The 16924-nt window shown below is 40.7% G+C and overlaps 2 protein-coding genes across 13 annotated transcripts in view; one reads left to right on the plus strand and one right to left on the minus strand.

Annotated features, from left to right (window-relative positions):
• git2a (G protein-coupled receptor kinase interacting ArfGAP 2a) overlaps window positions 1-12577 on the minus strand; it is a 79372-nt gene extending 66795 nt beyond the window's left edge. For 5 of the 11 annotated variants that reach the window (XM_041202447.1, XM_041202443.1, XM_041202441.1 and 2 more), the window contains exon 1: window positions 12321-12576. In XM_041202447.1, coding sequence (XP_041058381.1) covers window positions 12321-12372 — 52 coding nt within the window. In that variant the 5' untranslated portion in view covers window positions 12373-12576. Of the gene's footprint in view, window positions 1-12320 lie in introns of all 11 variants that reach the window. The other 6 variants (XM_041202438.1, XM_041202440.1, XM_041202442.1 and 3 more) reach the window with 4 other exon arrangements.
• Window positions 12578-12768: 191 nt separating this feature from the next.
• Window positions 12769-16924, plus strand: part of ankrd13a (ankyrin repeat domain 13A) — a 30399-nt gene continuing 26243 nt past the window's right edge. Inside the window, exons 1-2 of one of the 2 annotated variants that reach the window (XM_041202448.1) lie at window positions 12769-13308; window positions 16379-16514. In XM_041202448.1, coding sequence (XP_041058382.1) covers window positions 13216-13308; window positions 16379-16514 — 229 coding nt within the window. In that variant the 5' untranslated portion in view covers window positions 12769-13215. The other variant, XM_041202449.1, reaches the window with a different exon arrangement.

Here is a 16924-nt window from a genome sequence, read left to right on the forward strand (position 1 = left end):
ACAGAATCACTCCAAAAAAAGCTGGGAAATGCAGACTTAATGTAAACATTAAAAGCATTTTTTAAAAATGGATTTGTTGTTTTAGATTGTTCCTCGATTCCTCAATTCACCTGATTTTTATGTTTCTGTTGCTGAGAAGTCAAGTGTGAGTGGCTTGCTCCCAAATTTCTGTCAACACTCCCTTTATTTGTTGGTTAAATGATGTGGCTGCCTGTCCAGAGTTTTGCCTCTCTCCCAATTTTCTACCCACTCATGGAATTGATGGCATATTATTGACCTGGTTAGCAAACTGGCTGAGTATCAGGAAACAGCAGGGACAATGGCCAGGTATTCTAGTTAGCTGAAATTAGCTCTGGCATTCTCTCCCTATACCTCTCCACCTCACCTTCCTTTTTAAGATACTTCCTAAAAACTACCACTTTGACTAAGCTTGTGATCATCTGACCCAATGTATCCTTATGTGCCTTGGTGTCAATACTTTGTTCTGTAATGCCGTGAAGCATCTTGGGATGTTGCATTATGTTAAAGGCACTACATAAATAAAAGCTGTCGTAGATGACTACTGGTGCCCCACAAGAAACTGTGTGAGGGCTTCAACTATTCATTGTGTTTATTAATGATTTAGACAATGGACTAAAGAATCACGTATCCAAATTTGCTAATGACCAATAAATAAGCTGCAATGTGAGCAGTGTTGATGGAAGCATTAAATTACAGGGAGATATTAATAGATTAAGTGAATGGGCAGAAATGTGGAAATTGATTTCAATGTAAGTAAGTGAGAGATCATTCACGTTAGACCTAAAGAGGATAGAACACTTTCTAAATGGTGAAAAGCTGAAAATGGTGGAGGTCCAAAGAGACTTTGGGGGTCAAGACATATAGATCATTAGAATGTCATGGACAGTTGCAGAAAATAATCAAAAAGCTTATTGGATACTGGGCTTTATAACTGGAATACTAGAATACAAACTACAGCGATACAGCCCAAGTAAGGCAACACAGAGTACTTTGTTCAACTGCGTGCAGCACATCATAGGAATGATATATTGGCCTTCAAAGGAATGCAGCACAGCTTTATCAAAATTATAAATTGGACTCCAAGGATTAAATTGGGAGGAAAGATCACAAACTAGAGTTGCATTCCCTGGAAGTTAGAAGGTTATGGGGTGCTTGATTGACATTTTCAAGGTTTTAAGAGAAACAGAATAGTTGGAAAAATTATTTCCACCTGTTGAGGAGTCTAGGGCTAGGGGACATAGATTAAAAATAGAGCCAGATCATTCAGGACTGGAATTAGGAAATATTTCTACATGCAGATGGTGGTGGGAGTTTGGAACTCCCTTCTGCCAATGGCAGTAATGAACAGAACCCCAATGTAAGGCCACAAGCCTGAAATGTTAACTGTTTCTCTCTCTCCACAGATGCTACAAGATCTGAGTATTTCCAGCATTTTTTGTTTTTATCTCAGATTTCTTGCTTTTGAATCCAGACACTAGAACCTGTCCCATGTGGCTACAACAATTGCTTAGTAGCATTGGAGTAAAGTGACCCCATCAGTAATTTTCCTCATCACTCTAAACTGGAAGATCTAAGGTATGCAGGTTAAACACTCAAAGCAGATTGTTTTATCTCCAGAGATTCTGGCCTGCCTGTGCATGTGCACAAAGTGTAGGTCTAGTCTAGAATTTCAGCCCACAGAAGTAACATTACCAATTAAGGTAAACAAGGGAGAGTGCCACAAGCAGGCCATGAGTTTCTGTTTTAATGCCACATTCCTGTAATCCTAATTTATCTATGGATAACATGAATTTTTTTTGTGTATTTTTTAAAAATTCATTCACAAGACATGGGTGTCACTGACAAGGCTAGCATTTATTGCCCATCCCTAATTGCCCTCGAGAAGATGGTGGCGAGGGTCTTCTTGAACCGCTGCAGTCCATGTGGTGAAGGTAGGGAGTTCCATGATTTTAAATTAGCAATGTTGAAGGATCATTGATATATTTTCAAGTCAGGATGGTGCATGATTTGGGGGGAAACTTGGGGGTGATCGTGCTCCTGTGTGTTTGCTGCCCTTGTTCTTCCAGATGGTAGACATTACAGGTTTGGGAAATGCAGATCCCAGATTTTCAGTGCTCGCTTCAAAACATGCCTGACCCATTGACAGAAGGAACTTTGGCAAGTTGCTGGAATGCATCGTGCATCGCTGTGCCAGTGGTGGAGGGAGTAAATATTTAGTCATAGAGTCAGAGTTACATAGCACAGAAACAGGCCCTTCGACCCATCATGTCCGTGTTAGCCATCAATCATTTATCTATTCTAATCACAGTTTCCATCCATTTTCCAGCGCTTGGCCCGTAGCCCTGTATGCTATGGCGTTTCAAGTGCTCTCCTAAATTTAATTGTGTGTTATCTTATGTTGGTTTTCTGTTAGTTTTACATAAGCGCAAGTTGCTAAAGCAATGCCTCACAAAATGTCCCAAAACACTTCATAACAGGAAGCTAGATCTAAGCTGGTGTTGAGGAAAATTAGGGCAAGTGTCCAAAGAGTTAGGTTTCCAGGAGAGCTTTAAAGCAGAGAAGGGTGATTTAGAGAGATTTCCAGAAAGTGGGGGCAAGACAACTGAAGGTAAAGATAGTGTGTTTGGTGGATTTGGTGGGGGAGGAGAGAGGAGGTCACAGTACTCTAGAATTGGAAGACCAAAGTGTGTAAATAGACATACAGAAAAGTGGGCATTGAAGGTGGCAGAAATTGTAGAGGAGGCATTTCTAGACAAGGATTTGAAGTTGATATGCTGAGGGATGGATAGCAAATTAAGGTCAATGGGAATAAGCTGATGTGTGAACAGGGCTTTATGCGGGACAAGAGGAGGAGAGGGGTGGTGCTCTGGATGAGATGGAGTTGATGTCATATGCAGGTCTACAGGTCTCACTTGCCTGCAGAAATGCATATGATGCAACTCCATTATATGCCCTCTTCACTAGAGGGTATATAAAAAATATGGAAATGAACATGACAAATGAGGATTTCAGCAGCAATGAGTTTAAAACAGAAACAGAGGTGGGTATTTTTTTTAAAAACAGAAAATGCTGGAAAACTCGACAGGTCTAACAGCATTTGTGGAGAGAAAAAAAGTTAACGTTTTTATGATTCTTCTTCAGAGCTAAAGAGAAGTAAAATGTAATGAAATTTATACTTTTTAAGAGGGGTGAAGCTGGATAGAAGGCCAGCAATAGGTGGAGGCCAAGGAGAGATTGCCAGAGGTGTCATGGACAAAAGAACAAGGGGTGTTAATGATAGTGATACTGGCTAAAGGAGGTGCTAGTGGTGGCATTAAGGTCAAAGAGCAGAATGTGATAATGGCAGGGCAAGGGTAAGTACCCTAGAAAGAACATGAACAAGTAACAGATGGCCCTTGTGGGGGTGGGGTGGGGACGATGGTGGAAAAAAATTGAAAATAGGATAAAGCAATGAATAAGTACCAATATAAATAAAAATAAGTGGATAAAAAATAAAAATTAAGAAATGAGAATGAATGTTGAAAAATGGGTTATAAAGGGGGTGAGGATGGAGGAGTGTGTTCATAGTCTGAAGTTGTTGACCTCAATGTTAAGTCTGGGAGGCTGTAAAATGCCTAATTGGAAGATGAGGTGCTGTTCCTCTAGCTTGCGTTGGGCTTCACTGGAACACTGCAGCAGGCCAACGATGGATATGTGGGCATGAGAGCAGGATGGAGTGTTAAAACGGCAAGCGACAGGAAGGTCTAGGTCATGCTTGTGGACAGACCAAAGGTGTTCCGCAAAGGGGTCACCCAGTCTGCATTTGGTCTCTCCAATGTAGAGGAGACCTGCACTGGAGCAGCAAATGCAGTAGACCAAATTGAAGGAGGTGCAAGTGAAGCGCTGCTTCACCTGAAAGAAGTATTTGGGCCCTTGAACAATGAGGAGGGAAGAGGTGAAGGGATAGGTGTTGCACCTTCTGCGGTTGCATGGGAAGGTGCCATGGGAGGGAGATGAGGTGTTGAGGGTGATGAAGGTGTGGACCAGGGTGTTCCGGAGGGAACGGTCCCTGCTGAATACCCTCAGGGGAGGGGTTGAAGGGAAGATGTGTTTGGCGGTGGCATCATGCTGGAGTTGGTGGAAATAGCGGAGAATGATCCTTTGAATGCGGAGGCTGGTGGGATGAAAAGTGAGGACAATCATGGTTCTGGGAGGGAGAGGAAGGTGTGAGGGCAGAGGCGAGTGAGATGGGTTGGACACGGTATTTTTTTTCCCTGAATATAAGTCAATGGTGAATAGGACTGGATATGAGATTTGGAGGTCTGCCCAGGTTTAAGCAAGATACTGGTAAGATTTTAGAGTCCATTATTAAGGATGAGATTTTAGAATACTTGGAAGTGCATGGTAAAATCGGGCAAAGTCAGCATGGTTTCATCAAGGGGAGGTCATGCTTGACAAATCTGTTAGAATTCTTTGAGGAGGTAATGAGTTGGTTAGACAAAGGAAAGCCAATGGATGTTATCTACTTGGACTTCCAGAAGGCCTTTGACAAGATGCTGCACAGGAGGCTGCTCAGTAAGATAAGAGCCCACGGTGTTAGAGGCAAGTTACTAGCTTGGATAGAAGATTGGCTGTCTGGCAGGAGGCATAGAGTGGGGATAAGGGGGTCCTTCTCAGGATGGGGTCCGGTGACTAGTGGAGTTCCACAGGGGTCAGTGTTGGGACCACAACTTTTCACTTTATACATTAATAAACTAGAGGAAGGAACTGAGGGCATCCTGGCTAAGTTTGCAGATAATACAAAGATAGGTGGAGAGACAGGTAGTATTGAGGAGGCAGGGAGGCTGCAGAAGGATTTGGACAGGTTAGGAGAATGGGTAAAGAAGTGGCAGATGGAATACAATGTGGGTAAGTGTGAGGCCATACACTTTGGTAGGAAGAATAGAGGCATAGACTATTTTCTAAATGGGGAGAGAATTCAGAAATCTGGAGTGCAAAGGGACTTGGGAGTCCTAGTCCAGGATTCTCTTAAGGTTAACTTGCAGGTTGACACGGCAGTTAGGAAGGCAAATGCAATGTTGGCATTTATTTTGAGAGGACTAGAATATAAAAGCAGGGATGCGCTGCTGAGGCTTAATAAGGTTCTGATCAGACCACATTTAGAATATTGTGAGCAATTTTGGGCCCCGTATCTCAAAAAGGATGTTCTGGCCCTGGAGAGGGTCCAGAGGAGGTTCATGAGAACAATCCCAGGAATGAAAGGCTTAACATATGGAGGAATGTTTGAGGACTCTGGGTCTATACTCGATGGAGTTTAGAAGGATGAGTGGTGGTGGTGGTGGTGGTGGTGTGGGGGGGGGGGGGGGGGGGGGGGGGGGGGGGGGGGTATCTGATTGAAACTTACAGAATACTGAAAGGCCTGGATAGAGTGGACGTGGGGAAGATGTTTCCATTAGTAGGAGAGACTAGGACCCGAGGGCACAGCCTCAGATTAAAGGGAAGACCTTTTGGAACAGAGTTGAGGAGAAGCTTCTTTAGCCAGAGAGTGATGAATCTATGGAATTCATTGCCACAGAAGACTGTGGAGGCCTAGTCCTTGTATTTAAGACCGAGATAGATAGGATCTTGATTGGTAAGGGGATCAAAGGTTATGAGGAGAAAGCGGGAGAATGGGGTTGAGAAACTTATCAGCCATGATTGAATGGCAGAGCAGACTTGATGGGCCGAATGGCCTAATTTCTGCTCCTATGTTTTATGGTCTTCTGTTTCAATCTGTATACAACCCAACAGAGATACAAAAATACCTCTATTTTTCAGTATCCTAGCACATCCTCATCTCTATCCCATCTCACTTCCAACCTCAATCTTTGATGCCATTCTATTGTTAGGCTGACGATTCAAAGCAGTACTAAAAGAACGTTCATATGGACTCAAAACATCAACTGTATCCCTTTCTGCAGATGCTATCAGACCTGCTGAGTTTTTCCAGGTATTTTTGGTTTTGTTCTAGATTTCCAGCATCCGCAGTATTTTGCTTTTAACTAAAAGAACGTTGCATTGCCAGAGGTATTGTCTTTCAATGAGGTGTTAAACTGGCCACTTTCTGTCTATTGAGGTGTACTGAGAAAGTGCTGGAATGTCAATGGTACAGTCTTACAGATACAATGTTAAACTGAGACCCTTCCTGGCTAGGGAGGGGCAATAAATGTTGACCTAGCCAGCGATGCCCACACCCAGTGAAAGCATTAAAAAAAGTTCCCCGAACCACTACCACCGCCGCCATTATAACAGATTAACTAGTCACATGTTCTGTTTGTGGAAGCTGCATTTCTCTATAGAATAAGAATACTACACTTTAAAGAATTTAATTGTCTGCGGAATGCTTTAGGACATTGGGAGGAAGTGAAAGGTATTACATTAATGCTAATTCCTCTTTTTATGGGCCTCGTCAGCCTATGAACAACTCTGAGATCTACTAGTGAATCCAAGAAATTACTTCTAAGAAAATAAACACAAGAGATACATCACATCTGTAGGATAAGAAGGATTACACTTCCCACAATCTACCATATCCAAAATAGCAATCCTTCAAACTTTGTGATGTTGAATGCAGTCTGCTTAAAATCTTGCACTTCCCTGCAAGTAGATTTGTGTTCATCTAAATGATTTATAAATACACCTCTCATGATTTTGTGTAAAGTCAAAAGCTGGTAACTCCAGTCCCATTGATAACTACGTCGAGATTCTTGTTAATAGAGATGTGGGACTATTGCACAAAATAGTGGTTGCATAAGTGAAAAATAAATCATTCTTCATACAGATCAAGTGATTCAGAAAGTGAGTTGCTGGAGGACACTAACGAGAAAGGTCCCAGATTGGATCCCTAGTCTATGCTGAGTTAGATCATATCAACCAAGTAGCAGTTGTCATGCTACAATTCCATGCCCTTGTGTAGGGAGTGGAAAATCAGCCAAGATTCCTGCTTTTCATAGCTATTCAAATACTCCTAAAAGTGCAGGACTTTGGGTAAGAGGTCGGGATGTGGCTCAGCAACAATTCCTGCTTAGTTGTGTAATCTACCAATCCTCATAGGTCAACTTGACTGAGATCCTGGAAGACCACGAGTGGTTCACAGCACTGTGTTCCAGCTCATTTGGGTTGGATGGGGGGTGGTGGGGAAAGAAGAGAACAGGGAAATAAAGAGAATCAATTTCATTCACACATAAACATATCAATTTATTAGATAGATTTGAAAAAGGATTTGGAAGTTACTCCAGTTTCTAGGTCAGTTTTGGAATAAAGCACGATTCCAGATCTCAAAGACAGGGCCAGAAATCTGCCATAAACAGTATATGTTCAACAATGTTTTAAAAGCCTGGCATAAAATTATATTCTATTTTGCAACCTTACCATTTATTTCCTGCCAGGTATGTCTCTATCTCCTTCCACGTTTATACACCCATATACATCTATATACTTTGTAATTAAAAGGATGGTTGGAGGAGGGCAGGTAATTAAATAATTTAAAGCCCAAGTCTGTAAAAACACTTACATCTATCTTTAAATAAACATTTGCTCGAGGGACTAATTGCTAAGTTAGCCGGATGCATTTCCGCCAGGAGCCTTCATTGCAAGACAACTCTACCAAAGCCAGTGGAGCCTCAGAGACAATAAGTGATGCAAATAGTCATGATCATGCAAGGTACCTTTAGTCACCTTTTTAAACTTCTCTAGACAGAACATGGTGATTGATCATACAGACACACTGCGGAGGATTACATCATCCTCTAACTTCTTTCAATGACTTCACTGTCTGAGAACAATCAACAAGGGGGTTTTTGCCATACTTTTGACAGTACATAAGTTCTGCAGAAACTAAATTCTAATTAATGAAGGATTTCATCTAAAATCTCAACAATTGCAAGCTAAAACACGCTATGAGCCTATAGCCTTTTTGAAATTAATTTACTGATGTAAACTTTCAGTTCAAAGTAGTGTAAGAACATCAGGAATATTTTGTGTATTCCACGATATGTCTCAAACAGTACTTAATTTGTACAGGAGATCATACATCATTTACAGTCTATTCTACATATCAGAAAACCAACAGCGTTTTGTCATTACCTAGTGCATGCATGGGGAACAGCAACAACGGAAAAGCTCCCCTCTAAGTCACTCACCATCCTTTCTTGGAACTACATCACCATTCCTCGTCAGTGAGGTGCATATCCCATGAAGAAATAAAAAAGTGGTTGGAAAGAGTGGTATGGATGGCACCAGTGCTAGCACTAGGATTATTTAGCATAGTGATTCTATGGAGGTGGGCTAAAGAGAATGCATTTAAACCAATACTTTTCAATGTAGCACACTGCCACTTTTTGTGGGACAATCTTAATGCATGACATCAAATTACTCTCACCACCAGTAGCAGGCCTGTTACCAACATCCTATTAATGTGTAGCTCAGAATGTTTTCTCCTTACCAGACCAATATTTTGAAGGACACAGTTAATAATTACTGTTTAGGTTCTTCCACAATTCAAGAGGAAATGGTATGAAAAGTTCACATAGTCATGATTGCTTGTTGAAATCCAAGTGAAACTTGAAGAAACACTCAGGTTCAAGTACCACTCCAGAGCGTGAGCACAAAACCAAGGCTGACACTACAGTGCAGTAGTGAGGGTGTGCTTCACTGTCAGAGGTATCATCTTTTGGCTGAGACATTAAAACAAAGCCCCATCTGCCTGCTTAAGTGGATGTTAAAGATTTCATGGCACTATTTCAAAGAAGAGCAGGGGAGTTATCCCCAGTGTCTTGACCAATCATAATCCCTTAATCTAAATCACAAAACATCTGGGCATTTTCATATTGCTGTTTGTGAGAGTTTACTGAAGGCAAAATGGCTGCCATATTTCCTACATTACAACAATGGCTATATTGTTCAATGGCTGTAAAACATTTTGAGACATCTGGTGGTTGTGAAAAGCACTATATAAATACAATTTTTTCTTTCTTGCAAGACTTTATTTTCCTCAAGGCAAAACCTGGCTTCTGCCATCTTGCAATTGCAATTAACTTACTGTGTAGATGAACAATAGGAGCAATCTAAAATTAACCAAAGCAGCTCGTACTTTTTGTTGCAAATAGACATTGTTAAAAAAAACTTGCAAATAATTGAAGTTTGTAAGCTGTTTTATTTTAATTTGGAGAAGTAAAAGAAAAATACGAAATATCTTAAACATAGACAATGAGACAGTTAACAGGTAGGAAAGAAATAATATAGTCACAAAGGATTAGACGTGGGAATGACTAACAAGATACTGGGATGAATGCACTGATTTTGCATGGACGAATGTCACATACATTTTCAACTGAAACTTGGAAAGTAAAATCAATCATTGCCCTTTGAGGAGTGAAATTTGCAGGCCTTTAGAGAAGATAATTCAAACACTTTAAAGGGCAGGAATATTTTAAAAAAAAGACATACATACTAGTCAGTGTACAAACCAACTTTGAAATATTGTCCTTTGTTTAGGGTACAGATAGACTGATATATATTTCAAATTGAGGTTCACATCACAAATAAAAATGGATGAAAAACCTAACTTGAATCTCCTGCAATTTTCTTTTGCAAAAGATAACTGAGCACATGTCTAACAGTTTCACATACTGCAAAGGCAAATAAAAATATTGACGTATTCAGTTTATCATCTCAACCTGTATAGTATGTGCTGGGAGTTAACCCCAAGGCAACAGATACATTCAACCTTTGTCAGGGAAATAGAGCAAACTCTATTTCTTGCCCTTTCCTAACAGCAGTACTGCAAACCAAATGCTGCAAACCTTTTAGGCTCTCCAAGAGCTGGTTTTCTCTCCCAATCAAATGACAGCTAACCCACATTCACCAGCACCAACAGTCTTAAAAATAACTTAATTATTTTCAGATAAAAAGGCAACTGAAAACTGAAGACAACCACATTCAATTATTACTGAACTATTTAAAATACACAGTAACCAGCCATGGTGCGTTACAAAAATAGATAAGTTCATAAATACAAAGCTGGTGTAGTCATATTAACAGTTTCTAATTATTAAACAAAATAAAAGTACTTCAAAAAATACAACACACAGTGATGATGGATCTCACGCAATATTAACCCATCTTTCTCCTTCAGCTTCTGGCTAGCCTGCCCCGTATTTCTGGCTTCTTTTATTTTATATGTCCAGCACTTGTAGAGTCTCCTTTAATCTTGTGATTTGAAATGGCTGGTATTATAGAACATAATTGGTACTGATATAATGCCTTTAAAGTAATTAAATGCCCAACAGGAGCACCAAAAAACAAAATTTGATACCGAGCCATATAAGATGTTAGGGCGGATTGTCAAAAGCTTGGTCAAAGAGCTAAGTTTTAAGGAGTGTCTTAAAGGATGAATGAGAGGTAGAAAGGTTTAAGGAAGGAATTCCAAAGCTTAGGTGCCTAGGCAGCTGAAGGCACAATCACCAATGGTGGAGCAATTAAAAATCAGAGATGCTCAAGAGGCCAGAGTTTGATGGACACAGTTACTTTGGAGAGTTGTGGGGTTGGAGGAGATTAAAGAGATAGGGAGGGGCAAAGCCAAGAAGCGACTTGAAAACAAGGATGAAAATTTTAAAATTGAACGTTGCACAACTGGGAGCCAACATAGGTCAGCAAACACAGGATTGATGGGTGAACAGGACTGAGCATGAGTAAGAACATAAGCAGCAGAGTTTTAGATTAACTCAAATTTAGGGAGGATAGAATATAGGAGGCTGGCCATGAGATCACTGGAACAGTCAAGTCGAGGTAACAAAGGCATGTATAAGGATTTCAGCGGCAGATCAGTCAAGGCAGGGACAGAGTCGTGTGATGTTACGGAGGTGGAAATAGACAGTCTTAGTGGTGGCGCATCAAATTGATCAGAAGCTCATCTTGGGGTCAAGTACGACACTGTGATTACGAACAGTCTGGTTCAGCCTTAGACAGCTTCCGGGGAAAGATGGGATTGGTAGCTAGGTAACTGAGTTTGTAGCAGGGATTGAAGACAATGACTTCAGTCTTCTCCATATTTAATTGGAGGAAATTTCAGTCCGGGATGTTGCTCAAGCAGTCTGATAATTTAGAAACAGCAGAAGAGTAGAAGTGGAGGAGAGGCAAAATACAAAAATTTAGCAAGACAAATGTCAAATTCTTTTATATCACTTCATAAATTTATATAACTGTCTCATTACTCAATACTCTGTTACTGTAGCTTTAGGCTACTGGCTGACATGCGGTTGAAAAATGTATGGTACACTCTGCAATTGAACAATATCTGTGATTTCAAAGACTTGAGGAAGAAATTAATTAGTAATTAAGATATTATTACCAAAAACTGACAAATTGTCACTGCTTTGGAGGGAGAACAGAAATACATTTTCATCATAATTTAACTCGATGTAATTTGCATTATGTTGTATTTGTAATTAACTTAAAGCTTATTACTCTGCACAAAGGCAGTATACATTTAAGTAGTTATTTTACATGGGATACCTGCAAATATTGATACATTTATAGGAATTCCTTAACTTCCAAAATCTGATACATAAAGGAAAGTGTGCCACCCTTACAGAAAATGCATTTTATTAAAGTACAACAATGAATCACAAACTTGTGAGTCAATATCTTAGGAGGGATATCAAGCACAGAACACACAAACGGCTGCCACAGGAAACAATGTGCAGTCCGACAAAGAGACAGAAATGTGGTGCTCCAGGCACCCTTGTAATGTACCGAACCCCACCTTGACAACCCATATCTATGACATGAAAAAAAAAAATCAAACAGTTAACAGCTGAAGCCTGGGTTGTGCAACGTGGATAGAGAGAGGCCACAAGTTCGAGGAAGTGGGTGCGAGGGATGATTTATTTATTTATTTTTTTGGCGCACTGAAAGCCATTTATCTTTGTAACACGGTCCCAGAGTGAAAGGAGGGGGGACGAGAGGAAATGAAAGAACACAAACCGGCACTGGATATTTCCTGACTGTATCCTGGTTGGGCTGTAGTTTTTATGCATCTTTAAGCTCTCGCACTTCCTCTGTGTGTGTGTGTGTGTGTGTGTGTGTGCGCGCGCGCGCGCGTTACATCAACAGAGGACCGGGGCTTGCTTGCATTTCCTCTCCCAGTTCCCCTCCCCCTCCCCTCCTCCGTGTTCAGCACAATAAGCCTCGATGTTTAAAAACATTTTTTTTTTACAAAGGGCCCTTCCTCTACATCCCCTCCCCCCAGCCCCAGCCCCAGCCGCCGGTACTGGACTTACCGGAGACGCTGCAGTCGGCGCAGATGTCGTTACTCCTCAATCTTTTCGACATGGACAGAGGCAGTCGATCAATTATCTCTTTCAAGCTGGATTTTTAATACGCCTGATGCCCGGAAAGGTAAAAGGTCCGAAGTTCTAGTCCTGACGGCGAGCTGCCATCGGCGTTAAGTTGGCGTCCGGCTGCAGTTCCTGTCAAACTCTCCTCCAGCTCGAGCGGCGGCTTTGGAAACCCGCCGAATGGCATCCTGGGATCCTGGAGGGCCGCCCGCTGCCGCGCATGCGCTATCCGACGAATCCAAATACTCGGGGAGTAGGGGGGGACTGAAATTATTGAATGCTGTTTCCTGAGGAAAACCTTGAACAGAGCATTCTGTTCTTCAAAAAGTAACATAATTCTTTTAACTATAGTGGTTGGTTGAATAAACTATGTGTGGATGTCAATTTGTTGTAGGTGCAGAGGGTAATTATCAGCAGTGTTTACCTGCTGGCAGCACAGGCGACTTCAGTTTGGACCGAACCACACTGTGAAGGAGGACGAGGGGATGCTGATGGTCTCTAAGTGGTTAATAGTTTAGGAAAATGAAACAAAGTCTTAGTTAGGATCGTTCGGGGAGCAATACATGGAAACTTTTACTTTTGTAAGAGCACGGGTGGGCAAAGATGCCAACAGCTATTAAAAGAGCTGCCTGTATGCCTTCATTGCCCTCTCCTCTAAGTTGGACGGATTGCATTTCCTTGTTGTGTATCTCTTCCTGTAAAGTTTTTGTGTTGGAAAGTTTGAGAAGTTTTGTTTTTGGTTTCCTTTCACCTCCCACCGCTGCTGTTTCGTTTTGGAGGGAGAGGGTTAAAGGGGACAGGGCGGGGGTCCACTGCCTGGTGAAGCCGAAGAACTAGGATGTGTTCATTGGAAGACATCAGGAATAAATACAAACTTCACCTGTTGGTCTGGCACAATCAGTACAGAGAAGCTGAGAAAGAACTGAAACAGGTAGGTCACTGATACAAATGGATAAGGCTTTATTCCATGTATGATCACAATCGGAAAGGAGTTTAACTTCGCAGTAACTGTTGGAAAACTCCAACAACTTATTGTGTGTTTACAGATGAAATTATTATTGGAGGCTAAAACTGTCTTGAAGATCGAATTTTCTGAACTGAAAATATCCAAAGTTTCACCATTTCGTAAACAAACTGGTCCCTTTTCCGTTCAGTTGTTATTGAAGTAGGTGTGTTTAGTATGTTCAGAGGTATACGAGTAGTTAATGTCAAAGGCTATTTGATTGGAACTTTTGAGGCCAGCACATTTAAAAAAATTCTCAAGGCAAGATTAGAACTCTTTCCTCAAGCTAGACAGTTGAAGCTAAATTAGTTCCTTTGATTATCTGGTTAGAAGTTTGGGGATGAATAATAGAAATATGAGACCAACACATAATCCAGTCTTGATTTAAAATAAAATTCCCCTATCATGAAAAATCAAGTAAAAATACATTGGCTGAGAGAAGAACAAACTTGATAGGCTGAAATACCTTTTTTCATTTCCGCAATTCATGCTTTATTATCTTGTCCCTAAGTAAATCTTTTTCTATTAGCTGTTCTATTTATGTTCTGCGTATGGCCTGCAGAGTGAGGTGGAAAGAAAGGACAGTTCCAAAAGCCATAAGTTCCCCTCCACAATGAGGAATGGTACAAATTTACAATTAGTTCTACAATTATATAATGTGAAGTCTGTTTATTATGGAAACAGAGGGCAGAGTCAGCCAATGTCATTTATCATTTTAATAAATTCTGTATGTAACTGGTACTCCCATGGATATTATCTCTATTTCTCCAACATCAGAAGTTATCGTTATAAGGTTTGAATCATAGTAACATATAGGTTAGCTTTTTCTCTGCCTAAATTAGGAAAACATGTAAATGATGTATAGTTCTTTTGTTTAAAAATGTCACACTTTGAGTGTAAAATATAAATCTGTGATTCTATCTGCATTTGCATGATTGTTTTGTTTCCCACCCAGTTTTCTCTATTCTTGTTAATATTTGCTTTATTTTGCCCTTTTTGATAATTGGAGGGATGAGGAATCGATCCAAGTTTGTGCTGAAGAACACTGAATCAGAATACATTTTTTGGCCTCACCATTTTCACCATCTTTACCAGAAGGCATTGACTACTTAACCCTTTAATATAGTTAGAGAATCAAACAGCACAAGGGGAGGTCAATACATGCATCATGCCTGTGCCAGCTCCCTGAAAGAGCCATCAATGCACTTTCCCTATATTCCTGCCCTTTTCCCCCTTCAATTTTATATCCAATTATTTCTTGAAAGCTACTATTAAATCTGCTTCCACATCCTTTCAAGTAATAACAACTTGCTGTATTTGAAAAAAAACCAAAATCTTCTCATCTCCCCTCTGGTTCATTTGTCAGTTGTTAAATCTGTGCCTTCTGGTTCCTGTCAGTGGAAACAGTTCCTCCTTATTTACTCAATCAAAACCCTACATCATTTTGACCATCTCACTGTAACCATCTCTGCTGCAAGGAGAATAATCGGAACCTCTCCAGTTTCTCAACATAATTGAAGTCCCTCATCCCTGGTACTATTCTAATAACTTTCCTCTGAAATCCTTCCTGAAGTATAGTGCCCAGAATTACTCCAGCTGAGGCCTAACAATTGATTTATAATGATTGAGCATAACTCCCTTGCTTTTGTGTTCTATTCATAAAGTCTAAGGTGCAATATACTTTATTCAACAGCCTGATCAACTAATCCTGCTACTCTCAAAGACTTGTTTAATTCAACCTCTGTTCCTGCACCCCATTTAAAATGGTCCTATTTAGTTTATTTTGTCTTTCATTTTTCCTTCCAAAATGTATTATTTCACATTACTCCGCATTAAATTTCATCTGCATATGTCTGCCATTTCACCAGTCTTTCTATGTCCTTGTTAAGACTGCTACTATCCTTCGCACTGTTTACTATATGACCGAGTTTTTTTGTCATCTGCACCCTTTGAAATTATGCCCTTTATATCCAAATTCAGGTTGTTAATATGTATCGAAAAAAGCAGTGGTCATAAATAACGACCCCTGGGGACACAACTGCAAACTTCTCTCTAGCCTTCTTTCTGTCTGTTAGCCAATTCTATATTCACCCTTTAACCCCATGGGATACACTTGTTACCAAATTTGCATTATGTGGTGCTCAAACCCCATCTAAAAGTCCATATGCACATCAGTCACACTAGCTTCATCTACCTTCTCTGTTACTATGTTAAAGAACTCATTTAAATTTGACAGGGATAATTTGCCTTTAATAAATCTGTGCTGGCTTTTATTAATTAACCTGTGTTTCCCCATGCGGCAATTAATTTTGTCTCAGATTTATTTCCCTAAAAGTTTCCCACCACTGTAGTTGTCAAGTTTATCCCTTCCCCTTTTTCTTCAGCAGGGGTGTAACATTTGAAGCCATCCAGTCCTTTGGCACCATTCCCGTATCCAAGAAGGATTTTAGCAATGGGGCTAGAGCCTCTGCTATTTCCACCCCTGCTTCCCTCAGAAACTTGGGATGTCTCCCATTTGGTAACTTTTCAACTTTGACCACTGCCAACCTTTTAAATACTTCCTCTTTCTTTACCTCGTTATCTCTTGAACATCTTTGCAAAAGGGCCCAAAGTCACACGCGAGCCTAGACAGTGAGTGTGAATAGATTATGAGAAATTGAATGTACTTGGAACGGAACCTGATCAAATCCTCATCCGACATCAGCGCACGCACATTTTTTTGAACAGGAGTCATTGGAAAGGGATCAGAAGTCTGGACTCTGATTATTACTTATTTTTAAACTCTCCTAGCTAGAGGGCAGTAAGCTCTGTTCATGCCTCCCATAGCTCAGGTTCCACTGCCTTTTCTGCTATCTGCTAACTCAAGATACACCAGGGACTGAACCTGAAACTTTCCTGGTTTGTGGATCAGTGCCACATTGTGATGCACATTGAACCATTTTCAAAAACAATTTTCGGCACTTTGTGATATCAGATAACTATCATTTTGTCCTTGCAGCATGATATTGAAGCAGTTGATCCACGAGGTCGGACGCCATTGCATCTCGCTGTCTCACTAGGACACTTGGAATGTGTCATTGTGCTACTTCGAAACAATGCCTCTGTCGACAAGGAGAATGCCAAGGGATGGACAGGTCAGGCTTAGTAACAAGCCAACGTAAGGCACAGAAACAAAGACAGTGTTGGGCATGTGGGGAAAGCCTCTGAGGAGGAAGTGGAGGAGGGAAGCACCATTTTCACAAGAAAGAAGAAGAGGCGAGACCTCCAAAGGCCTAAAATGTCAGGGAATTTGTATTTTTTTAATATAACCCATCGCTCCTATGCGGTGCCCTGCTTTTCCCTCCTTTTTTTTGCCTCCAACCTGAACAAATGCTTAACTTCCAACATGACAAGAAACGCTGAAACTTGTGAGAAACTGAACATGTTACTCCACATCCTAATAGTCTGTGGTCAGGTGGCAGTACAGCAATAAACCAAACAACCCGGGAAGAGGAAGATTTTCTTAAGTAAAACACATGTTAACTCTAGCACAAAAGCAAAAATA

This window comes from Carcharodon carcharias, chromosome 13, assembly GCF_017639515.1.
Source record: "Carcharodon carcharias isolate sCarCar2 chromosome 13, sCarCar2.pri, whole genome shotgun sequence".
NCBI lineage: Eukaryota > Metazoa > Chordata > Chondrichthyes > Lamniformes > Lamnidae > Carcharodon > Carcharodon carcharias.